This window comes from Arvicanthis niloticus, chromosome 21 (genome assembly GCF_011762505.2).
Source record: "Arvicanthis niloticus isolate mArvNil1 chromosome 21, mArvNil1.pat.X, whole genome shotgun sequence".
In the NCBI taxonomy this organism is placed as follows: Eukaryota; Metazoa; Chordata; class Mammalia; order Rodentia; family Muridae; genus Arvicanthis; species Arvicanthis niloticus.
In genome coordinates this window covers 40,399,446-40,426,374 of record NC_047678.1, presented here as the reverse complement: position 1 = coordinate 40,426,374, position 26,929 = coordinate 40,399,446, and the positions used below count along the sequence as shown (strand labels likewise).

General features: G+C 45.3%; 1 protein-coding gene across 2 annotated transcripts in view; it reads right to left on the bottom strand.

Moving 5' to 3' along the window:
- The window catches only part of Mobp (myelin associated oligodendrocyte basic protein), a 32,311-nt gene extending 9,672 nt beyond the window's left edge, over positions 1-22,639 (bottom strand). Inside the window, exons 1-4 of one of the 2 annotated variants that reach the window (XM_076917807.1) lie at positions 22,500-22,639; positions 18,055-18,133; positions 3,646-3,855; positions 3,091-3,433 (exon numbers count right to left, since the gene is read on the bottom strand). In XM_076917807.1, coding sequence (XP_076773922.1) covers positions 3,127-3,433; positions 3,646-3,851 — 513 coding nt within the window. In that variant the 5' untranslated portion in view covers positions 3,852-3,855; positions 18,055-18,133; positions 22,500-22,639 and the 3' untranslated portion in view covers positions 3,091-3,126. The remainder of the gene's footprint in view (positions 1-3,090; positions 3,434-3,645; positions 3,856-18,054; positions 18,134-22,499) is intronic. The other variant, XM_076917808.1, reaches the window with a different exon arrangement.
- Between the last annotated feature and the right edge of the window lie 4,290 nt (positions 22,640-26,929).

Sequence of the window (26,929 nt, the reverse complement as noted above, 5' to 3'; positions counted from 1 at the left end):
CAAATTATTTAGACTCATTCAACGTCAGCCAAACCCCTAGTTGGGTTCTAGAGAGAGATGAGTGTAAGATTGCCTGAGCTTGATTTACACACAGTCCTGGACGGGAGACACACAGGTACTAAATCCATGCCCAGCAGAGGGCAGCATCTGCTCAGCAGGAAGTGTGAGGTCATAGGGCACAGGGCTATAGCAGAGCTCCCTAAACTGAGAATAATGGCAACTCCTTAGATGCAAGAGAAGAATACATCGATTCCGGGAATATCTGACACCGTTTGTCCAGACCAAGCAAAACAGGAAGGCTGGAGGATGGTAGCCCACGAGGACCAATCGTCTGTAAAACACCCTGATCTCACTCTATGTAGTTTTGAAAGTTTGAAGTTACAAAGCCTTCCCACGTAGCAAATCGGAAGAAACAAACAGTCCAGGACTGTGTGAGGCTGGAGAAGCAAGCACCCTAAATCCATTCGCAGAAGATCACAGTGGGAGTGTGGGCTCCCTCCAAGAACAGGCTGGCTCCACATGCACGTCAGAGCTGAATTGATCACATAAATTGAACCCAAGGGCTGCAGGGCATATTTCTCATCGAACACCAGGGTGACGCCAGCATCTAACGGTCGTCAGTCGCTGCCATAGAGGTGCTAGCAGCGACTGGAGCTTCTGCGAGTCTTCTGAAGCACATCTGGGCCCTCCTCCAGCTTGACAATAAACCCTGAAGACACTGAGCCATATCTCAAAATGTGTTTTCAGCAAGATAGCAGTTCAAAACATACACACGTAGGTAAGCAGATTGGGACAGAAAATGCACAACTGTTTCTACTGAAAGCCATAACTGTGATGTATAAAACCCTAGACTCTACCAAAAGAAGCTAGAGTAAGCAAAACCACCATAGGTAAGATCAACATACAAAAGTAAATTATTTTTTTTTTGTTTTTACTAGTCACAGTAAACAGTGGAAATTGAAGTTGAAAAAAAAAAAAAAAGTATGTTTTAGTTACATGGCCTAATTTCTCTAGGCTGTGGATCTGATCTCTTAGGGTGATCTCCTGCAGTGGCAGCTCCTGACCTTAAATCCCAAATCTTAAAAGACACAGAAAAGAATAAACTCAGAGAGACATGCCATGACCACCTCCCATCAAGAAACAGATGTCTCTACCTTCCTATGGGATGCTGAAAACCAAGCCCATTCATTTCCAAAACTGAGATATTCTCCAGTTTGGGGAGAGGACCTTTTCTAGGGAGTTATTATAGATCCAAAAAAGACCCTTGGCTGAATCGTCTGACTTATCAACACAACACCTCAGGAACAGGGTCATATCTAACATCGGGCAGCTTCAGAAAACCGTTTTAACCCTTTTTAAATGTCTGACCTAGCTGCCCTGATTGGGTGTAAATTGCTCCCGTTAACGTGCCTGCTGTGCCTCTGATTGGAAATAGTCAGATCAATAAGTGGAATAAACGATGCGGTGGTTAAAAATCCATTCTAGTATATTGCCTTAGGACCTCTGAGAGTCTGAGAAGGAAGCTTGAGTATTGGGTGGGACTCAGGGGGTGCATGAGAGGTGCGGGCTGTTAGGAAGCTGGTCCTATGTTTCCAGGGAAGTAGGGCACAGCCAGCGGAAGCACCTTAGCAGATACACAGAGAGTGACTGAGAGGATGTCCATTCAGTTTGAGCTCCGACCACCCATGGAGGCCTCCCTTAGCTTTCTCTGAAGGACTGCCTCTCCTGTACAAAATGAACATCCTCAGCTCCCCCCATTTTCTGGCCACTTCTGTATATCAGAAGTTGGCCAGCTGAACTGACCTTTTGACTCCAGACCAGTCAGCCTGGATACAGCTCTCTACTAAGGCCTAGGGAGCAGCGCCCAGTTAATTCCTTAGCTGTGTAAATTCTTTGTTCTTGCATCTCACCAACGCTTTCATCTGGGGGTGTCAGAAACATGGCAGCTGCCACAGATGACAGACATGGTCACTTATTTGGAGATATTGAAGTCAGGGTTGTTTGCTGTGTCTGAAAATGAAGACACCCCAGAATCATGCATGAGATTCCCACAGAGGCTGAGCAGCAGAGTGGAAAGGATGTGGACCAGTGCTTGCTGTAGACCCATTACACAGATCTACCTCCAAACAGTAAAACTCTGCCACTGTGTGTGTGAGATGGGGAGGGCAGGGAACAGAGGAGAAGTTTCTGTCTTTTCCTCAGTTTTGCTGTGGACCTAAAACTATACCAAAAAAAAAAAAAAAAAATAGTCTATATAGAAGAAGAGAGGAGGAGGAAGAGGAAGAGGAAGTCACCACCAAGCATGGCAGTTCACACCTTTAACCCAAGCATTTGGGAGTTTGAAGCAATAGGATTTTTATAAGTTTGAAGTCAACCTTAGACACAGAGTAAGATTTGGGCTAGCCTGAACTACAGTGTGAATCTCTGCCTCAAAAAAAAAAAAAAGAAAGAAAGAAAAAGAAAAGAAACTGGTCTACCCTAAGGCAGAGCAGATGGGTAAGTACCTCTCTAGCCATCCTTCTCCAGTTTGCCCACCCCCAACCTAATTTTCTCTGCGTAGCCTCAGGTTCCCACAGCAGAGCTGAAAACTCCCCATTTAGGGTTCCCATGGGTGTATACATCCCGAGCACAGCAGTACTGGAGGGTTTACTCTGTACACCAGGGCCAACCTGTCTCATCTTGGTACTCAGAAATCACGAATTATATTCCTCTCCCCAGTACAGAATATAGAACCTTATTGGCTATAAGGCAGTACAGTTCACTGAGTGGCTGAATGAGCAAACGGATATCTGATGAAATGCGTCAGGAAGGTCAGCAAATAGAGCATCAGGTCCTCTCGGTTCACACATGCATAGATAGAGCTCACCAGAGTTACCACCACGCCTCTCTGAGGCACAAGGTGGTTAAGGAGGCTCATACACTCAGACTGCCACTGTGGTCCATACAGACACAGCCATCTGAAGTGAGGACCAGTAACATCTGGAAAAACAGAAGCCACGCCAGGTCTTTCAAACAGAGGGGGTTTAATTCAGGGAGTGGATTACATAGAGAGATCCCCCGTGTTAGTACTTGCCGAGAGCAGCTACTGACCTTGGGCTAGGGGGAGACAATAGGCAAGAGATGGTGTTACCAGAACCTAGCAGCTCTGGTGGGAGACCCCCCGCGGCTGGTGCCTGGCCCTCTGAGGGGGCTGCTGCTTGCTGGCTGCTTAGACTTCTGAGGGGGCTTCTGCTTGGCTGGTGGTGGTCGGACCTCTGGGCGGGGACGTGGCTGGCGCTCAGTCCTTGAAGGGGACCTTGGCTTGGCTGGCCTCGGAGGGGACCTTGGCTTGGCTGGCCTCGGAGGGGACTTTGGCTTGGCTGGCGGCGCTCTGACCACCACGGGGGACGCAGCTGGCTGGTGCTTGGGCCTCTGAGGGGACGTGGCACGGCGGCTGGTGCAGAGAGGGCCAAAAGAAGCTGGAGGCTGCAGCCGGGGCTCTCCACCGTCACTTAAGGGATGCTGGCAGGAACTGGAAACTGCAGGAAAGCCCAGACCTCCCTCCCACCTTCTGCTCGCCCTCCAGAACCTTCCTAACAGGGAGCTGACAGTCATGGATGAAGTAGGGGGAATGTGGTGCAGACCTGGCCCAAAGCCCATGCTCACCTGCTCTTCTGGCAGGCGCAGCAGATCCAGTCTTCCTCCTTCTTCTGGTAAAAGCAACCGCTCTTGCAGATGCTGTACTTGCGGTCCACGATCTCACGCTTGGAGTTGAGGAAGGTGAAGGGTGGACAACAGTGGATGCTGAAGTGCTCTGTGAACTTCTGGTTCTTGGAGAGCCTGGGGCCCTCCTTGGCCGTTTTCTGACTCATCTCACTGGAAACCATTGATGAAGGGAGGGGAGGGGAGACACAAAATAGCATGTGAGGGAGGGGCTCTTCTGCTCAGCGTCTACAGGTGACATTGCCTTGCAGAACAAAGGTACAGAGCTCAGATGAGGACACTTAGTAGTGTGTGTGTGTGTGTGTGTGTGTGTGTGTGTGTGTGTGTGTGTGTTATGCATAGTTTTATGACAAGAGCCATGTAGGAAAGGCTATATAGCAAGCAAGTGAATTTCCTGGAGATGGCCCACCATTTTGCATGGCTGTGACGGGTGTGCTCTGAGAAGCAAGGTCAGAAGAGATTTCATCCCAGGGTTGCTTCTCGCTGCTGACATGCCTTCCCTGCCACTATTACATAGCCTAATGATTCTTGGGCATCAGCACACCCTATTGGGCAGATCTTCTGCAGAATCAATATGAAGATGAACTTTCATGTAATAATGCAGTTTAGATGTATTGATGACTTCATAATTCCTGATAATGATTTTATAGAACTCCTGAATTAAGACAAGTAAATTCATGCCCCCTGTAGAATAAAAACTGCAAATAGAGCTCTGCAAACCTTCACGTGTCACAGGTTAATTGCACTAGAAAAAGAAAACAGGCTTGGAACAAATTTACCATCAAGGAAACATTCCTTCTAGGTTAGGAATGAAGCCACTAAAGGTCATAAACTGGGAATTGGTAATTTATTGCAGGTACAAGGACAGAAAGCATACATTATTGACTCGCTAATGTATACAAGATTTCAAAATAATAAGACACAAGGCATCTGATTTGTCTCTTGACAAAACCTTGCTAACTTGTGACATAAAAACTATTGTTTTAAACTTATAATGAACTTGCGGAGCTAGAAAATAGATAATGGATGTTTAGTCGGGTACTAGTCTTAATGGAAAGAATATAAATGATTCTGCTGTAACTCCTTAAACCTTATCAACCTGTGACATGAACTATTGCTTCAAACTTGCTCTGAACTTACTAATGTAAAAGTGTTTAGAAAACCATGTAAGCAACTATCCTGCTGTAACAGTTCTACCTGATAGTTATATAAGGTCATCTTTTGTTTGAAAAGGTGTAAAAACTAAGAACAAAAATGAAGTGGAAAGAGCTGGAGAGATGGCTCAGATGTTAAGGTCACTGACTGCTCTTCCAGAGGTCCTTGAGTTCAATTCCCAACACCACATGATGGCTCACAGCCATCCATAATGGAATCTAATGCTCTCTTCTGGTATATCTGAATACAGCAACAGTGTATTCACATAAAACAAGTAAATAAATCTTTAATTAATAAATAAAAATAAAGTGATGATATAACCCTCTTCTGCTTCATCCAGTGTGTGCCTTATTTCTTTTCTTTCTTTTCCTTTCTCTCTGGCTCACAGATTAATGAACTCTGATGACTTGCCTGGCCAGCAAGCCCCCCTGAGTTAAAGAGTAAGGACCCCAAGTAACCAAATTTCTTTTCTTAAACCCCTGTTGCTACCAGCAGGAGTTAACTGCCAGAAGCCATCACCTTTTGGCCTCAGACTAGCAAGAAAGAATTAAACAGCCAAAAGTCACCAGCTTTTGGTCACTGCTGATACCATACCTCGCTGCCTTCCTCAGTTTACTCTAGATGATGAGATAGCTTCCAACAGTTTTACATGAGTGGGATGGCTGCACATGTGTGTTTTGCATGTGTGAGTGAAAATGCATGTTTGAGATCATCAGCTGGTATCGGGAATCATCCTCCACTCACTCCCTCTTTATTCACTGAGGCAGGATCACTGAGTCAAACCCAGAACTTGCAGGTGATGGCTGGTGTTGCTAGACAGTTTGATCTGGGATCTTCTGCTTCTGCCTTCCAGATATGGAATTACAGGGGGCCTCCATATACACCTGTCATTAATATGGGTTCTGGGGGCTTGAACCTGGGTCCCTGTCTTCTGAATCAAGCACCTGAACCGCTGAGCATCTCCCAGCCTCTTCTGAGGGACCTTGTTTGGTTATACATGTACCTTTTCTCTTTACCAGTGAACTCTTTGCTTTCATGTCTGTGTTTTGCTTTTCCAACAATTCCCACATGGACTTACTGTGTGCTTTGGTTTATGTTTGACTAGGAGGCATCTAATGTCAACCTTCTTACAAAGCACAACTCCACAAAGGTACACCACAAAGGTCAGTGACAGGTTTTCAGCTTCACTTCCTTTTCAATATGCATGAGTTCTTGAGTTTATCAATAATTTTTAACCTATTGTCAATATCCAAATGAATAAACTATTTTGTTAAGTTGGTGTCTCATTCTAATGCATCAGCTATAAAGAGTAACTATATGTTCTACTCTTTGAAATTGGCCTAGTGCATATTAGTATTTGTTAAAGTTCCATTTTTTATTTAAAATATTGCATGTTTCTGGAAACAGATTGCAATTGTCTAGTGTTCTAGTTAGCCTCAACTGTCAACTGCCAACTTGACACAGGCTAGAGTCCCTAAGAAGGGAATCTCAGCTGATGGACTGCCCATATCAGATTGCCTGTGGCATGTCTGTGGGGGGTTGTGTTGACTGGTAAAGATATAGGAAAGCCACTATGGGTAGCACCATTCCCTAGGCATGTGCTCCTGGGCTGTGTAGAAAACTAGCCAAACATGAGCTTGAGAGTGAGCCATCCATCAGCATTCCTCCATGGTGTCTGCTTCCTGCTTGAGCTCTTTCCATGACTTCCTTCAATGTCAGACTGTGACTTGGAAACTGAAAATAAACCTTTCATTCCCTTAAGTTGCTTTTGGCCAGAGTGTTTTATCATAGCAAGAGAAGGAAAGTACTATACACTGTAAAGTTTTTGTCCTCATTATGTGCACCAACTGTAATCACAGTTTATTTCTGGGTGTGGTAGTTATCATGGATGATGGCTCAGACCCACAGAGAAAGGGAACCCAACTCAATCCACCTGTCCCTAGCTCACAAGAAACAGGATTATTTCCAACTCTTGGACCTCACCACATAGCTTCTGCCTGCTCCCTTCCTGCCCATCAGCTGCATGGCTCACTTCCCAATGAGACCCTGCTCAAAAGGAAGACTCCTGTGGAGTCTTTCCAGAACCTTCTCTTCCCCTGATGAGGAAGGATCCCTCCTCCCTCCTTGTGACCTGACTTCTGATCTAATTCAAGAAAATTTAAAGACAGAGGAAGTGTGCAAACACGCAGAGAGATGAAATATTAGAGGAAAAGTCACTGGAAAAAATATATATTCACAACAGCAACAAAATCCTGAAATACCCAGAAATAAAGAGAAAACTAAAATGTCAAAATTTCTATGGGAAAAATTTAAAGCTGCACAGATAATAACAGGAATAAAAATTTAAAACTGTAATTGAAAAGATCTACACCATAAAGAAACAAAAGGTTTTGGAAGTAAATGCCATGCACTTCTTACTAAATCAGCAAAGATCTTAAACAGAGAGCTTCCGTCTGAACCAACAGAGCAGATGAGACACTCTGGTAGTACAAGAGACATGCAGCACTCACAAAAGAGCAAATGCCCAGAAATCAGAAAGAAGAGTCAAAAATCCCAAATCCCAGAATGGAGGGCTGAAAGAAGCGTTCAAAGTCCCACCCCCAGACAGGAAGCTGTTTGCGATTAGTGGCTGCAAGACAGGGTCGCACAAAGTGGCACTGGGTACAGTGAACATTCTTAAAGGCAGACCTCATGCTCAGAGCAGGCGGCCAACACAAATCAGACTCCATGTTTCTGGTGGCTTCTGGGAAGAGTTGGGAGGGGTGAAAGAATATTATCAAAATACATTGTGTGAACTTCTCAAAAAAAAAATAAAGATATTAAAAATGAAAAGAAAAGTGTTTTAAAGTCTAAAGCAGCAATAACAACTGTTCTCATGCCATATATGGAAATGCATTTCCGAAGGCCAGAGTTTTAAATAATCTGACATGCTGTGATGCCAACACTCAGGATGGGGAAACATGGGTCATAAATTTAAAGTCACTCTTGGCTACATAAGGAGTTCAGACTAGCTCAGTCCACATGAGACCCTATATTTTACAACAAATTAATTAATTAAAACAATAACATAAAGTAGTGTAGCAATGGCCTAAAGTTAGGCAAATGGGATCTCGGAGTGGAAAACTAGAATTCAAAAGCAGATCCACACACACACGTAAATTCGATGCCTATCAGAGATGCCCTAAATCAACGTCAGGAGAAGATTCTTCATGAAGAAAGCTTGTGTATGTAATTAGTACAATTTGACATGATTGGAACAATCAAAACCTACTCCACATCAAAAGATACAATATCCGTGCTGTGGTCAAGAGAGGCAATACCAGAATAATGCAACATATGTGAAATATAAAGAATTTCTTTTTAAAATTTTTACATGGTTGTTTTGCCTGCACATATGTGTGTGCATTGTGTACATGCCTGGTGCCTGGAGAGGCCAGGAGAGGGCATCCGATTCCCTGAAACTGGAGTTACAGAGGCTTGTGACCCACTACGCTAGGAGTCAAACTGGAACCCTGCAAACGTTGAACAGTGGATGCTCTTAACTGCAGAACCATCTCTCCAGCACAGAAACTCTCAAGTTTTTGTCAGGCTGGTAGGTGAAGTGTTTTGTGATACAAGTTAGCTAAAGTTAAATTAAGTTTCAGAACAGTTTAAATTTGAAAACCCTGCAATTGCAATGTACTGTGTCAACAGATGAAAGGGAAGACATGGCCAGTGGTGTATTGAGGAAGCATCCACTGGGGACAGGGTGATGGCTCAGCAGGTAAAACACCCGCTGTACAACCTGAGGACCTGAGTTCAATCCCAGAGCCCATAGAGCTGGCAAGGCCCGGCAATGCTACAGCAATATGGGAAATGAAGACAGGAGAGTCCTTGGAGGCTCTGAGTCAGCTAGCCTGGGGTACACCGCAGAGAAGAGGAAAGAGACTCTGTCTCAAATAGGATGGACGGTGAGGACATCCCCCTGAGGTAGCCCTCAGACCCCACTGATGCCCACACTCACACACATTAACGTGCACACACATATCATATACATACAAATTAACTATTAATAACTTAGTTAAATTAAAAAGAAATTGCTCAGTGAAACTCAGTATCCACGGCCAACCTCTCACTGTCATGGGAATGGAATGCAATGCCTTAAGAGCATGGCCCCCAAGTCAGACACCTGAGGAAGGAGCACTGACCAGCACTGTCACCCATCGTTGTTTGAAATCCTAGCCTGTACAAATGTTTCAATTTAAAAACCGTGCTGGGGAGTTAGCTCAGTCAGAAACGTGCTCGCCTTGCTAACTAAAGGCCTAAGGCTAATGCCCTAGAACTCACATTTTTAAAGGATAAATAAATAAATAAATAACAGCCAGTGTAGTGATGTGTCTATAATCCCAGCAGTGGGGACTCCTGGGGCGGGCTGGCCGGTCAGTCTAGCCCCATCAGTGAATTCTAGGCAAATGGGAAGGACTCTGTCACAGACAACAATGTGAACACTGAGAAATGAGATTCGAGGTTGGCCTCAGGTCTACACACACACACACACAACCACACGTACATGTGCACACACTCACACATGTATACACATGAACATGTACACATAATATACATACTAAAAAAAATTCTGAGGCTATCAAACTCTACAAACAAACCTATTAGAGATAGGGAGAAAGAAAGAGACAGAGAAAGTCCAACAAGATTCCTGACATGTGCTGGAGAAATGGCTCAGGGGTTAAGAGCATGGCTGTCCTTCCAGAGGACCCAGGTTCGATTCCCAGCACCCACATGGCAGCTCACAGTCATCTGTGGGATCTGGTAGTCTCTTCTGACCTCTAAAGGCACCAGGCATGTCCATGGTGCATAAGACATACATGCAGACAAAATGCCCACACACATAAAAATAAGTAATAAATAAATAAATTGTTTGAAAGTATTTTTAAAATGATTCTGGACATAGGTCAGTATATACAATCCAAACATTTACAACTCAAGGATATAATATATACAATAAAGGAAGCAATTCACACTGACTATAAGACCACTGGACATCTACAGGTAGAAATACATCAGACAAAATAAATAACAACCTTAATAACAACATACATAATCAGGGATGGAGAGATGGCTCAGCAATTAAAGACAAAGGACCAGGGTTCGGGTCTCAGCACCCACTTCAGGCAGCTTACAACACGCAACTCCACTGTCAAAGAGTACAACACTCTTCTCCAGTTTCCACAGGTATCAGACATGCACAAGGTCCACATGCATACACACGTGCAAGTACTCACACAGACACACAAAATAATTTTTAAAAAGTTTGAATCTACAAAATTTTTGAAAACTTATATATTTAATACCATAGTATGCTTAATATCGCTGAGTACATCTAAATGGTAAACGTAATTCTGATCAATATCAGATTTGCATGTAACCAACAAGGTCATCCCATATTTCTAGTAGAAGAATGAAGACCCAAGAACAACTAAGATAGTTTTCAACACTAGATCCATGTCCTTTCAAATTTAGCACTCACTATGAACTACACAAAAGACATGTATCCCCGCACAGACACACACTGAATAAGAAATCCGTATCATACAGAATATCAACAGTCACTATGAAATACAGTAACAGTATATTAGCTTGGGAAAAGACAGATCAATGAAACAGGATTGAGAGTTCAGAAGCAGATCCACATATGTATCTATAACAGAGGGATAATTTGAAATAATCGATGGTTCACGTGGTGATTAGGTTTTAGTCATTAATTTAACTAGAACACCAGGGAGAGATCTCAATGAGGAATTTTCTAGATTGTGTTCAGCATGTGAGCTTGTCTGTGGTGGGATTGTCTTGGTTATGTTAAGCAATGTGGAAAGACTTGCCCACTGAAGGATTATATGAATTAATGTGGAAAGATGCCCACTGTAGACAGCAACACTCCCTAGGCAGGAGATCACAGACTGTATAAGAAATGAAAAAGTATCTGGCAGTGGTGGTGCCAGCCTTGGGAAGCAGAGGCAGGCGGACCTCTGTGAATTGGAAGCTAGCCTAGTCTACATGGAAAGTTCCAGGACAGTTAGAACTATATATAGTGAGACCCTATCTCAAAAAGAAGAGAGAGAGAGAGAAGACAGAGACAGAGAGGGAGAGGGAGAGAGAGAAGACAGAGACGGAGACGGAGACGGAGACGGAGAGGGAGAGGGAGAGGGAGAGGGAGAGGGAGAGGGAGAGGGAGAGGGAGAGGGAGAGGGAGAGGGAGAGGGAGAGGGAGAGGGAGAGGGAGAGGGAGAGGGAGAGGGAGAGGGAGAGGGAGGTGGTAAAAGTGAGCTGCGAGCTGGGCACAAGCTGGCATGAATTAATTCATTGCTCTTTGTTCTTGGCTGTGAACATGCCATGACCAAATGTCTCAAGCACCTGCCATTGTGACTGACTTCTCCACTGTGATGGACTGTAACTTGGAATTCTGGGATTAAAGTAAGTCATCTTCCCCCCCCCCCCCCAATTTACTTTTTCCATGGTGTTTTATCACAGCAACAGGAAACAAAACTAGGAAAGATGAATACTTAAGTAAAAATCAAGGCAAACATCCTAGTTTGTTGGTGACAGCAAGCACCTGCAACAGGAAACAAAACTAGGAAAGATGAATACTTAAGTAAAAATCAAGGCAAACATCCTAGTTTGTTGGTGAGAGCAAGCAACTGGTGTGAAGTATCAGCCAGGCAGAGTCACATGCTTCGTGCTTGTGTACTGAACTCTCTTGCACTCACAATATCTCAAGCACTCTAGTTTGCAAATGAGAGATACAGATGTGGTGGGTTGAATACGCTTGGCCTAGGGAGTGACCTTGTTGGAGTGGGTGTGTCACTGTGGACATGGGCTTTAAAACCCTCCTCCTAATCACGTGGGAGTCAGTCTTCTCCTAGCAGCCTTCAGATGAAGTTGTAGAACTCTCAGCTCCTCTAACACCATGCCTGCCTGGATGCTGCCATGTTCCCACCTTGATGATAATGGACTGAACCTCTGAACCTGTAAGCCTGTCCCAATTAAATGTCATCCTTATAAGAGTTGGTCATAGTGTCTGTTCAGAGCAGTAAAAGAAGAGAAGTCACCTGAGGGCTGAGAAGTAGAAAATGGGGTGTCAGGACCCCAACCAAGGTAGACTAGAATATATTCTTAAGTCTGAAAGAATATTCTTTCCAACGCAGAAAACAGGAAAAGGAGGAGAAAGGGGAGAAGGAAGAAGACAGATCATAAACACTGCTCCTTCATGAGACAAAGAAATCACTGTAAGGCATTGTCACCTAAAAAAAGCAGGCACCCAAGCAGCGACTCCTGTGTAAGGGCACCTTCAAAGCGACCATTACTTATTTTCAGCTGAAACATTATGGTGCACGCAGATCATGCCCAGAGGTGTTCCTGTCCATCCCTTTAATCTTTTAAACCGTGTTCCATGACTTTAACATGAGCATGCTTAAGAGGGCACTCCTTAACCAAGCATGCTCAAGAGTGAGCTCCTTAACTCACAATGTTCATGACCGTGTTCCTCACTGAGCATGCTGGGCAATGGGACCCCCTGTATGGCTCTGCGGACCCCCCAATAAAACCCCCATGATTCCTTTGTTTAAGGACGGCATGGCTTTGGACGTGACTCTAGAGCTCTCCTTGCCTGTGGCTTCCTCCATTCTTCCATGCCCTGGCTGTGTTTGTTATAGCAGTGTGCTCTCAGAGATGCGAATCCATTCATTGCACTCTCAGAGATGTGAACCCGTCCATTGCACTCTCAGAGATGTGAACCCGTCCATTGCACTCTCAGAGATGTGAACCCATCCATTGCACTCTTTATTTATGTAATGACATACAACTACAAGTTTGACATCCTGTTCTGATGTAGAAGAAAATGTTCTAATGTAAGAAAGTATCATAGTTTAGTAATCAGGATTTTAAATCAAAAATACTCTATGAATAAGTGTCGGGAGCAACCTTACTTATACACTGAAGGCCTAAAGCAGCCATAGGCCTAAGTCAGCCATACATGCCTGCTAACACAAAGTCTTGGTCTCTGTGGGGAAACACTGACTCTAGAACAGATAGCTATAGATCTTGTAGACAGGCAGCCTTAGTGGAAAACTACCAGCCTGGATAAGAGCAAGTAGTCATAGGTCTTGTGCATAGGTATCCTTGGTGGAAAGTACCAGCTTAGATAAGAACAAATGAATCATAGACAGAGTCATAGTGACCTGTTCCCTGCTTCTTCACCCAGCCAAAACCCTGTTCTGGAAGATATCTGTACTCCCCCTGAGAATACCTACATTCCTGCGTCATCCCCTTCCCCACATCCTGTCTCTATGTGTATATAACCCCTGTGTGAAAAAATTAAAATCACGGTTTGATCAGACTATATATAGACAAGCTGCCGTTCTTTGTTGGGAGCTGACTTAAGCAGAAAGCGGCTAGATCAACTTTGCAGCCATCTGGAACCATATGCCCTGATGAAAGACTTGGTTGTCAAAAGCCTATAACAGCTGAAGCACACTCTGATAAATATATTGTTTATCCCACATAGCTTGTTTTGCTGTTTAGTGACCTCAGCTGTAAGGTGCACGTGGTAAAGTGTTTTCACCTGTGTTCTCCTGCTTGTGTATATAAATACCTCAGAATTCCCTTCAATAAGAGAGACTTGAGAAAATAGAAGAGACTGAATCATACCCTGTCTTGTCTCCATTCTTCGCGTCTCTTGCCCCAAGAGCCACACTCTCTCTTGACCAGAGCACTTAGCCCCAAAAGTGTTGAGGCAAAGCATTGAGGCCGAGTGTGGGCCTCAACAGTTCTTTGCGTTCCCCTGTCCTCCAGTTCTCTCTTCCAGGTCTTCTGATCCCAGTTCAATGCCCCGTGGGATTGGGGCAAATAAGAAATTTAAAAGCAGGCAAATTGTTGAGAAGGAATAGTCTTTTAAATATATTGTATCTATTTATTTGGGGTGTACACGTCAGTGTGTATGTGGAGGTCAGAGATGTGTACATCACTGTGTATGTGGAGATCAGAGGTGTACACGTCAGTGTGTATGTGGAGGTCAGAGATGTATACATCACTGTGTATGTGGAGGTCAGAGGACAATTTACCAGAGTTGTCCCTGCCTCCCAATTACAGGCATCCCACGGACCACACTCAGGCTGCGAGGCTTGGCGACAAGCCCCTTCACCCACTAATTCATGTTCCTTGCCCAGCGGGTAGTTATCTCCAGATATGCTTGACTGTGATACTCAAAGAAAAAGAAATAAAAACAAGGAGATAGCAGGTCACAACCATCCTGATGGGCCCACAGATAAGGAAAAAGTGACATCAGCAAAGAGAGGAGCGGATAGCCAATGAGAGGTGAAGGGCGGGGCACAAGCAGAGCAGGGGAGGAGCACGGGGCGTGCCAGGGAAGGGCACGGGCCTTATTGGGGAGGGGCACAGGCAGTGCAGGGGCAGGGCACGGAGTAGTGCAGGGGAGGGGCAAGGGGGCAGTTCAGAGGAGGGGCACGAGGCAATGCAAGGGAGGGGCTCGAGGCCATATGTGGAGGAGCACAGGCAGTACAGGGGCGGGGCACAGGCAGAGCAGGGGAGGAGCACGGGGAAGTGTGTGTGTGGGGGGGAACAGGGTAGTGCAGGGGAGGGGCACAGGGCCTTATAGGGGAGGGGCACAGGCAGTGCAGGGGAGGGGCATGGGGAAGTGGGGGCCGGGGAACAGTGTAGTGCAGGGGAGGGGCACAGGCAGTGCAGGGACCGGGCTCGGAGGAGTGCAGGGGAGGGGCACGGGAAAGTGCGGGGAGGGAAGGGGACAGGGTAGCGCAGGGGAGGGGCATGGGGCAGTGTAGGGGAGGGGCACGTGCTGGACACTGACTGCTGTTTACATTTATAGCAGGAACTATCATAAGTCAGAGAGTCCTGGGCTGTCAAAGAACCCCTGTCTCCCTGCAAGAAAGTAGTGGGTGCAGGCGCTGGTATGGAGCCAATGTCTCCACTGTGAAAACAGCGATCAACAGGGCAGAATAAATCCACCTGCTCCCTGAGAGACCATTAGCAGTTCCTAACCCTCCCTAATCTTCTCTTGGGCCAGAAACTAATGGGTCCCTCTGAGTATAGATTTACAAGTAAACACAACAACTTCTGTGCTGACCAATCCACAGCAACAGAGATAGAAAAGAGAAGTATGCCACCGTTGGCTGGATGACTTGTAATTCATGCCTGCTAGAGATTTTTTCCCCCCAGGGATATGTCTCCTTGATGATGAGTGCGTTTACACGCTAATACAATGAAATTGAGCAGTTGATCACTGGTGACAAACCAGTGTCAGATAATGAACAATGCTGTACAGATATTTATTTTGAATTAGAGAGCCTTTGTGCAGACAGCCACAAGATGCCAAAAATCCAACAGGGATTTGGAGACTATTTGAGACGAAACAGAGTAACAGAGTTCCAGTATCCAGTATCCTGGAGGCAGCTGCCCATTTGGGAACACAAAGCCATGTTAAATGCCTTATCGTATCTCTTTGTTGTCAGCCAACAAAGACGAATGAGTGTGGACTGCTCCACAGAAAACTATCTCACAGGCTACGTAAGAGTACTTCTTGGTGAGCGATCTCTGCCTGGAGCACCTCTACAGAGAAGAATATATATAAAGCAAGATTGGCAACTCAAGCACATAGACAAATACACTAGGCACATGTTTGGGTATGAAAACATTAGTTACTACAATGGAGCAAGATAACATTCAAGAAGTATGGTAATCTAAACACTACATAAACAGTACACCATTTTCCAGCTATAATTATACATATGTTATAGCCTATGGACAAAGGAATGTTCTTAAGATTTATTTTTATTTTACGTGTGTGTTTTGCTTGTGTGTGTGAGAGAGAGAGAGTGAGGTTGAGAAAGAAAGAGAGAGGGAGAAAGAAAGAGAGAGAGAGCAACATGTACATGCAGTGCCTGTGGAGACCAAAAGAGAGTTTCAGTTCCCCTAGAACTGGAATTACAAGTGGTTGTGAGCTATCATGTGGGGGCTGGGAGCCAAACCCAGGTCCTCTGCAAGAGCAGCCAGTGCTCTTAACTGCTGAGCTGACTCTCCAGCCCCTGGACACTGGAATTTCCATGGGGACCAAGAGTGAACAGATAATCATGTCCTGGGTCCATGGCCAGCTGAGGTGTCTGAAGGCACCAGCTGGATGTGTTCAACAAAGTGTGTCTGGAGATCAAGTGTTTGAATGTGGTGACAAGCCACATGGTGGCTAAATTTAAGGAAGGAGAGGAGCTCCAGCCTGTTTGTGGGCAGCAGCATCACCTCCTCGGCTCAAAATTAATAAAAAGGAGAAAGCAAGTTGAGCAGCCACAGTCATCTCTCTGTGCCTCCTGCTGCCAATGTGATGGAACCAGCTGCTCACACTCCTGCCGCCATGCCTTCTCCACTGTGATGGACTGACTGCACGCTCAAACCCTGAGCCGAAATAAGCCATCTTTCCTTAAGTTGCTTTTGTCCAGGATTGTGAGAAACAACTCTGCCTGAACCTCGGGTTTTCAGGTTAAGTGAAGGAGTGGGAGGAGTCTCAGAGCTGTGAGGTCAGGGGAGCCAGAGGCAAGGAGAGCTTAGAAAATGGTCAGCTGCCTTGGATAACTCCCAGAGATGCTTAATAAAAGGACAGGGGTGACTGGTGACCACAGCAAGAGTTGTTCCTTGGAGTGATTGAAACAGAAGCCACATCTGACAGATTGTTGAGAGAATTTCAACTAAGGATTTGGACAGAGAAAACACAATACAACACAACACAAGCAACACAAGCCAGACGCTGGAGAATGGAGAGACAGAGTATGGGTCTGGGGAGGGTGTGCGGTTCAGAGGCCTTTTCAGGGAGGTGCTGAGGTTTGGTGATTGTTGATCTGTTGTTTGTTTAGTTGGTGTGATGAAAGAGATATGAATATGTAAATGTGTTTGTGGAAAGATCTTCAGAAGAGAAGATGGCAAAACATAATCAGAAGAAAGCCAATAACGTTCCTGAGGGAAAACAAGGCCCTAGAATGCCAAACACAGGGGAAGGGCTGAATGCCTGCCCTTGTCAGAAGGTGGGAGACAAATGGCGAGCAATGATTCAGCGATTAAAAGCTCTTGAGGTGAATGGGGCTGGAAGAATTTCTCATCCACTCGCTTCCATGAAACAGGAAGTCAGAGCATCAGCTGAGAACAAGAAAGGGAAAGATCTGAGGTAAAGTGGGTGAAGGAGACCCGGTAGCAGTGTGGACCACGGGCTATTGAACCAGAAGCTCTTGGGGGTCTAGAGGAAACCCTTGACCATGAGCCTGGATGTGGTAAAGTGTCCACAAGGTCCACAGCGTGGCAGTGGACACAGGGGACAGAGCAGCAAATACACTGGAGTGTTGGTCCCTTTATTTTATAACTGCCGGAAGTTGGCGCTGAGGTGATGGATGGAGTTGTGGTGGAAAGAGAGAGGAGTTCTGTTTAAAATCCACCAGTGGAGAAGGGTGAGTGAGAGAGACCAGCTGAAGACCCTACAGGGACACAGCACACGCTTCAAATGCTGGTTTAACTGGAGAGCAAAGAAACTATGAAGGGAAAGATGGCACTGATCTCACTCTAGAGGGACGTGAAGCACAAAGTAGCACCACAGAGAGACAGATAGATGAAGCTAAGACAAAGACACAAATGATCCCCTGAGTGAAGCCGGAGGGTCTGAGAGAGAAAGAGTCTTTTCATAGGACAGCTACCGTGCATGGTACAAAAAGTTGTAAACGGACAAATGGTGACTTGGGTCATGGTCTCTCCAACACAGAGTTTGTTTTCATAGTTCTATTTCCAGACTGAGAATGCCAGGAGATAACTGACATGCTCTAAGAAGGGTTTCAGCTGCTGGGCACGGCGGCACACACCTTTGATCCCATCGCCCAGGAGACAGAGGCAGGAGGATCTTTGTGAGCTTGAGGCCAGTCTGGTCTACATAGTGAATTCCAGGCTAGAAAGAGTTTCATAGAGAGACCCATTCTCAAAAGATAAGGAAGGGAAGAAAGTAGGGAGGGAAGGAGGGAAGAGTAAGAGAGCTCGCCTTGTGGAAAGTTATTTCACTCAGTCTCTTGCTGATTTTACATTCTTCTGTGAGACATTCTGAATACCTGTAATCATTCATGCAACAGTTTAGATGCAGGCCCGTACCTGTGTTTTCATCCGCGCCCATCTGCCAGCCAGGACTCCGCTCCCAGATTGTCTTCCTCTCATTTGATTCTTTGTTGCCCTAGAAATGAGGTGGTAGTGCAGAGACTGGTCAGTTAGTGAACTAGCTACATGGTTGCAACTCAGCCAAGTGTGTTCCACACGGAGACTCACTCTCACAGCCTTAAGATGAATCTAGAAAAACGCTGTCTGCTAGTTTGCGGGATGAGGAAGGACACACTGGTAACATTTCATGCTAATTTGTATGCCACCGCATCACTACAGGAAAAAAATATGACACCCATCCCGTTAATTTAAGTAAAAAGCCTTAAGTCAGGGCTGAGAAACACCTCAGTTAGTAAAGCAGTTGCTATGCAAGTCTGTTGGCCTGAGTTTGGTCAGAGGCCTCTGTCAGGGAAGAACTTCTTGGAAGCTGTTCAGAGAAAGGAAGTTCGGTTTTTACCAAGCACCTTCCCCCACTCCCACCCCGTGTGATTCTTACATTGTTATCACTAAAGTGTAAAGTCTGAGTTTTCCACACACGTTGATCACCAGGTACTGGCTCAGTGCCGGCCATTGGGACTCAACAAATATTTGTTAATTGAGTGGGTGGATGAAATGAAATGTGGTACAAGCTGTTTTAAAAAAAAAAAAGTCTGGCTTTGGTGGCACACTCCTTTAGTCCCAGCACTCCAGAGGCAGAGGAGGGTGGATCTCTTGAGTTCAAGACCAGCCTGACCTACAGAACGAGTTCCAGGACAGCCAGGGCTACATAGGGAAACTGTCTCAACAAAAACAAAGGAAAAAACAAACAAGCAAAAAAACCAGGAACACCTGAATGTAGACTTCCAGTTCATTCAGAAATCCTGGAGTTACTTGTTCATGTTTTATTACTTTGTTTTGTGTGTGGCCACATGCATACCATACTCCCAGGATTCTTTAGTTTCCTCCTGGCAACACTGAGTATTACCAACAAGTTAACTACACAGCCATAACTGGTTAACATCAAGACCATTCCCGGAGTGGAGTGGGAACTGGGAGCCTGAATCTTAATGAGACGCTCCATGTGGGAACAGGTAAACGGAGGCATAAAGATGAACCGCTTCTCCATAGTCTCAGCACTGGGGAAAGCACTGTGGTCTGGAGTGCCCACCTCAGTCAGAATCTATAATTTAGTAGGTTATTCACTTGTGAGACTCTAGTCACCTTATGCAAGAACTAAGTCATCTTAAAGAAACACGAATTCTAAGAGGAAATGATGTAGTCTTTTCAGTGAACTTGGGCCCTGGAGAATATTTACAATATAGGTCAATAATTAATAAATAATAATAATAGAGGGTTTTACACCTGGTTTTTATTTGTGCCTCCCTTGAGGCCCTGGGGTGTGGCCCCGTGGTTCCCCTGCTCCTGGGAATTGTGATAACCCTGTCCAATTATCCTATAGCATCCTATCAGAATAATAACAAAATCCAGGTTGGTTTTAAGCAGACTGGTGCCTGGGTCACTGTCACAGAAGCTGCACCATTTTTATTAAACGCCTTGAAATTTTTATCGAATGCTTTTAAGGGTCACCGGAAGAGCAGGAAGCAGAATAAGCTGCTCGGCCAGCAGAAGGCAGTCCTTCCCGGAGCCCAGCTGATCGTCTAACTAACCCCAGGAGTCTGGCCACCTTCTAGGTTCTCAGAGCAGGTTAAGTCTCCACCACAAAACTCCCCTGACCTCCTGGACTTCACATGTCCTGGTCCGAAATTCTTTTGACTGAGAAAAAGGAGACATTGTGTCTCCGTTTTCCCCACCAAGATGGCACATCATGGGATATATAATTAATTATAAAGCACTTTATCAGGGGTTATAGAAGTAACTCATCAATTAAGAGCACTGGCTGCCCTAGCAGAGGACCTGGGTTTGGTCCCAGCAACAACCTTGTTAGTCATAACCATCCTTAACTCCAAATCCGGGGAACCCAAGGTCTTCACCTCCTTGGACCTCAGACATGCATGTGGTACAGATATACAAATGCAGGCAAAACATCCATACACGTTAAATCAAAAATAAAATAAAATAAAATAAAAGCCTTTGTCAAGCCACACAGTAACTTTGATGTCCCAAACACAACAATCAGGATACCTAAGGCTATTACCAGAGCTGAGCTCAAGCCAGCTCAAACAGGCTGGGTGTGGCTTTCTTTCTTCACAGGCCAGTTAAAGAGACTAGTTAGTGAAAAGCAGGAATAGATTTATTCATTGTGATCAGGTGTGATCCCAGGGTGGCATGCCACGTGTGATCCCAGGGTGGTGTGGCCAGGTATGGTCACAGGGTGGTGTGGCCAGCTGTGATGCCAACCAATCTATGCTCCCAGCCCCATAACCCTATAAGCACAGAATGCACCATCAAACTATAGGTGACTGTTTGGATACAGCAGTTTTCCCAGCAAGGGTGAGGTCTGTGCTGGAACCATGGGAGGACGTATCTTGATTAAGAGCTTAGCAGCAGCCTGATCCAACCACTATTCAATCTAACCCCATCGAAAGCTGCTTCCTCTCAAGGTCACTCAGACCAAACATACACTGAAGGAGATTCAACAATGTAACAGCTTCAATGCCACCAATGTATTAACAGGGGAAGATGGCTCAGTGGGTAAAGTACTAGCTGTGCAAAGTGTAAGATTGGAGTTCAGATCCCCAACACCCACAGCCAATCATGGGCACCGAGAAGCTGTGCCCACTGGGTGGAGACAGGCAGATCCCAGCAAACATGTCTAGGTCAAATAATGAGTTTCAGACTCAGGGAAGGATCCTGTCTCAAAAACTAAGGTGAAGTCACATGACATTGACCTCTATACATGTACACACAAGTCGACTCATGCATACATCCATAATGCACACTCCTGAACACACACACACACACCAAGATTGTCGGAGAATGGCTGTCCTGGGCACATTCGCAGGTTAAAGGAGTCTAAAGAGACAAGACAGCCAGAAGCAATGTGTGAGTCTGGACTGGCTGCTGAAAGTGCTAAGGAACCAGGGCCTCTAGATCAGATAACAGGTTTGCATACTCAGTGTTAGCTTTGTGAGCGTGCTTAGTCTCAGGTGGCTGGGAAGGGAGTGAGGTGCATGTGTTCGCTCATATAGAGAGAATGACCAGGCAAATGTGGTAATGTTCTAGCAGCATTTGCATAAACTCGGTACAGCTGGAATTCTTTATACTGCTTGCAACTTTTCTATAAATCTGAAGCAATTTTGAGATACACTCACCAGCAATGCCCCGCATCCTAAATACTCCCCAAACTGCAGATCTGTGCACCTGGCTGCGGCCCTTTTTTTGTTCACAGCATTCAAAACCTTTCTTCCTAATTCTCTAGTCAAGTGCATTGCTTCATTTCCCCCGACACATGATCTTTCTTTTACTTTTTCTCTCAGCCAAAGACTGAAGACTCCCAAGACTTCTGAGAGATTCTGTATGAGACAAAGCATTAACATGGCTCCACTCAGGGTGAAGATTTGGTCTTCAGGCTGCACACCCCACAAACAAGTCCAGCTGGGTTTAAGCTTCTCCCAGATGAGAATAAAAACTCCCCTGTATTCCTTCTTTAACTCTACTCCTTTTTAAATGTTTTTTGTTGGCATAGACTCATTGTATGTAATCATGACTTTTATTGCAACACTTTTGCACACGTACATAATGTGTTCCAGTCATATCCATGTCTCTGTCTCAGGGCTGGAGCGATGGCTCAGTGGTGAAGAGCACTGACTGCTCTGGGTCCAGAGGACCCAAGTTCAAATCCCAGCACCCATATAGCAGCTCACAACTGTCTGTGACTCCATGCCTTTGTCTGTGTGTGTGTGTGTGTGTGTATGTGTGTGTGTGTGTGTGCATTTTTGCTCCTGAAGACCCCCCACTTCCCAACTAGCCTCCCCTCTGCTTCCATGAGTATTTAGGGGAGTAGGGTTAAAATCCAGTGAATTTCATTAGGGCCACTTACAGGGGCATGGGTGAGATTCTGTTGCCAGGAGTGCGGGCAACTTAGCAGTGCTACATGGTTACATAACTAAAGACAACATCTCTCTTCCCCATTAACCATTAACTGGAGGAACGAAGCCCCACAAAAACTCATTTTTAAGTCATGACAATCAATAAAAGAAGAAATCGGGACTAGGGGAAACACCAACACCACCATTGATCTCTCTCCAACAACAAAGGTTTCCAAGCATGAAAATCCAAGGTCTTTCCTGGAGCAGACAAACCCAGGATGTTAGAAGGAATGTTCCCGAAGGTCCCTTTGCCCAGATCAGAATAAATGACTGTTCTTTCTCTCTTCTGCAGTTTCCATTATTCTAGGTCCTCCCACCCCCGACTGACATCCTGGCAGGCTTCCCAATAGGAGTCTGCACCCTTCCTTCCCACCTGAGGTACAGCGTGAACCAGAGTCTCCGGGATCCCCTTACCTGCAGGTAATGGCTGTTGTGAAAGGTTCCTGTGGATAGCAGGTCCTGGTGGAGCTGGGCGACCTCAGTACACTCGGAATATATAGGGAGAGCATCTCGTCTGAGTTTTCATTACAGAAGGTGTTTTTGATGGGTCCTCAGCCAAGATGTACTTTACAACAAAAGCTACACAAAGGCTGCACAAAGGCCACACAAAGTTTAACAAAAGGCTAAAGAAAGACCAAACAAAAGCTAAAGAAAGTTGAAACAAAGAGTGAAACAAAGAGAGAACAAAGGCCAACAAAGACGGGAACAAAGGCCAAGACAAAGGGTAAAAGAAACATCTGAACAAAAGCTAAAGGCACGTCACACATGCATGCACCCACCCTGCATCCACACTGTAAGCTACACGCTCACTCCAGGATCCCACCACCACATAATCAACACCCCAAGCAAAGCCTCACCCCTCTCTAAGGCCATTCCCCACCACTATACCCACTGAAGATCCCGTGTGCCAAGTCCCTCCATACCACATGCCTTCTCGTCCCCCAGGATGACCATGAGCCCGCTGTGCTAGAGACATGGAGGGATACACTTACATCTTTCCACAATGCATTAAATATATGTTCTCAAGTATTACATCAGCTTCGTTGGCTGCCATTTGCTGGGTAATCCTGACATTTCCTTTGATAGCAGGCCACTGGCAAAGATGGGGTTTTATAAGCCAAATTTAGTGACCAGTATTAACTCTCAGATCAAACATTATGTGTCACGATACAATGTATCTCTATCTAGGCAGGTTATCAGCTGAATCCATAGGATTAAGGAGGCCACAGAGCTAAGGAGGCCCTGCTGTAGACAAAGCCGTGTGAGGCAGAAAGTGAATCAGGACAGGGGTAGAGACCATAGTGTGTGTTGTGTGGATATTTTACCTGCCAATTAAAAAGCCCATGGCCTACGGCTTAAGCAGGAAATAGACATGGATATGACTATATTTAGAAGATATGTTTATAATTTTTATGTTATAATTTTAAATTGAAGGATAATGCTTTTTTGTTCCCCCAAAACATTTTTCTCTAAGAAAGGTATGTTTTGTTAGTCAATGTGGGGATCCAGAGTTGGTGTTGGGGCAAAATTGGTTTACTTTTATGCAACGACGATGACAACAAAACAGCTATGGTTGTGAGAACTAAAATAGGGTAGAGTTTCTGTTACTCTGAGCAGCCAGCCTGTCTCCTTGGAATGTGAGGTTTTCACAGGAAAACTATGACAACTCATGAGAGCTAACTTTAAAATGGGTGTCATGCTGGTATGAAGAACCAGTCTCTATAAATGTTGGCTTCCATGGGAGAATTGGCAATTGCTCGGCCTGGCACACAGCACATGGCCTAAGCCATAAAAACTCAGTAAATACATTGTGACTTGAAACTATGTTTATACCGTAAATAGAAGGGAATTTAAATAAAGTTATATGTAAAAAAAAAAAAAAGTGTAATTTATATAAAGAGAAAGGGGATATAAGTATATTTATCCACAGAGATATTAATCTCCAAAGAAGAGAGAAAGAAATGGAAATTGATATGTTTCCAAGGCTACACATGTAGGGGAGGTTTGGCTTGTTCTCAAGCAGCTACCATGTTCTCACTGCTCCTCGACTCTTGACTGGTGCTCCGGCTAGCTAGGTGCACAGGTCCTGGCACCCACAAGTAGCCAACGTGGGGGATGGCTCTGCCAATCCATCACACTGCATCCACAAAGCTCGGCTGAACCCCAGACAATATCTGCCATCCTTGGGGTACCCGGTAGAATGAAGACTCTTAATGCTTCAAGATCACCCAGTGGATTTATATATTTGGAAATGCTCAAATAACAAGATGTCCACACAATTAGAATTGTTACCCAATATCTAACCTTTTGATAAGTAGCTACCCAGGACTGCTCTCGAACCATGCGTCCTCCTCCATCATTGCTGGCCTCCTTTTTTCCTCCTCCCCTTCTTCTTCTATTCTCCTCCCAGCTCCTCACTCCACCTACCTCTCATACTGCCCAGTCACTGAGCTCCACTGCAAATACAATGTAGCAGTAGCGGGAAAGCCTCCTGCTACATACACAGAGAAAACAAATAAATCTAGGCCTTTGACCTCAATACTTGGGAGACGAAGGCAAAGACAGGTAGGTTTCTTGTGAGTCTGGGGCCAGGCTAAACTACAGAGCAAATCCAAATTAGCCGAGCTAGCTCAGTTGATAAAACATAAAACTCTTAATCTTGGGGTTGTGGGTTCAGGCTCCATCTGCCCAGCTCTAGTGCTGATTAAGGTTTATTGTAAGTAATAAAAGTTGTATATGTCTTTTGTACGGGAACTAAATGGTCAAAGGTAGGGTAGAAACCCTGGATTGGGATTAAAAATGTCTACAGGTGTATTCTAGTTTCCTGTGAGAGAACACTCTGACCAAAAGAAACTTGGAGGAAGAAAGGGTTTATTTTAGCTGAAACACCCAGGTCACAGGCCACCATGGAGCGAAGTCAGGACAGAAACTCAAGCAGAAACCTGAAGCAGAGACCATCGAGAAATATTGCTTCTTCCCAGGTTCATGCTCAGCTAGCTCTCATACAGAGCCCAGGACCACCTGCCTAGAGAATGGTGCCACCCACAGTGGCTAGGCCCTCCAATATCAATAATGGTCAAGGAAACACACACACACAGAGAGAGAGAGAGAGAGAGAGAGAGAGAGAGAGAGAGAGAGAGAGAGAGAGAGAGAGAAATCTGATCTGGGGAATCCCTCAATTTAGGCTCCCTTCTCAGATGATTCTAGGCTGTGTCAGGTTGGCACATAAAGTTAATGGACAGGCAGATGACAGTTTGGCTGAACCCTGTCAAGAACTTGGGGAACATGCAGGGCTGAAACCCTATGTACAGAGGAGAGAGAGAGAGAGAGAGAGAGAGAGAGAGAGAGAGAGAGAGAGAGGGAGAACTACTCAAGGTATGAAGACAGGAATTTGTGAGTGTGGTTCTCATTGTGATGTGACTTGGACTGTGTAGGAGCCCGCTGCTGTGTGCTAGGCCACATGCTTACTGTGGTGCCCCTGCCTGTTGGTGGGTCTGTGGTTTATGTGAAGATTGGGCTATTCTCTGCTCTAAGTCACTTCACACTGAGTAAAACTGTGGCTTTCAGGCTGTTCCTCACCCTGGGTGACTCCACTTCACCCAGGCATTTGGTTCTCCAAGTGTAGACTCAGAGATAAGATGGCTCTTATTCATGCACAGAAACGCTGCCTGTCCAGCTGGACTTGTGACAGAGAGGTGCAAATAACTCATTCCTGAAAGTGAAAAAGTTTCCATTTAGAAACTTATCAAAGGAGCCGAGGACCATATGATCACATGACATGTTAAAATGATGTCAGGAAGCCAGAGAGGTGGTAAAGGTGCCCGACACCAAGCCTGACGACCTGAGTTCAGTCCCTGGGATCACATGGTGGAGGGGAAATACTGAGTCCTACAAGTTATCTCTGATCATCACAAGGTCTCTATAGCATGCCCACAAACTCACCTACCCACCACACACACACACACACACACACACACACACACACACACATACACACACACAAAACACATACTAATACATGCACAATACAACATAAAAATGTAATTAAAAAATAAAGTCATAGCAGAATAATCAGGCCCAAGGATTCATGTAAAATACTTATTACATGCTATACAGGTGGTCCCCTTCCCTGATTCCCATAAAGAGGATTCATTATACAACAATAATGATACAGTTGAGGTTGAATTGTGTCCCCTATATGTATATGTGTCCCCTGTTTCTAAATCCCCATGTTGAGGACCGAATCCCAGAACCTCAGTGTCTGACTTTATCTAATGGGACCTAACGGAGGAAACCAGGATTAAGTGGGTCATTGAGGCAGGACACCATCCAATAGGACAGCTTTCAATATGACATGTGACAGGAAAGACACAGTGAGGATCCAGGGAGAAGACGGACTCTGTGAGAGGAGGAGAGAGGCCAGTAACAAAGCCTTCCTTACCACCTTGGGGCCAGCCTGGCTGATACCCTGACCTCAGCTTCCAACTCGAGAGAGCCATGAAGGCAAAACCTCCTGCTGTTTTGGCCACAATCACGAACCCTGGATGTTTGGTTACAGGAACTTTTGTACAGGCAAGACTGTGCACCACAAGGGCCGTCAAGATCTACTGCTATCCTGTTTATTTATCTGAATAGCTCTGTGCCATGAAAAAATGCTGTCAAAAGGCTCCCACTGAAACCGATAGCTGGTGGCATAAGCCCACCCATGACACCGGCCTCCTCACCACACACACCACCAGCTTCCTAGCTAGATTATCTCTATTTTAATATTAAGTAAACCACATCACACAAGCACCTTACACCAAGATGCCAACTTTCTTTGAACTATTTAGTTTTTCTTCTTT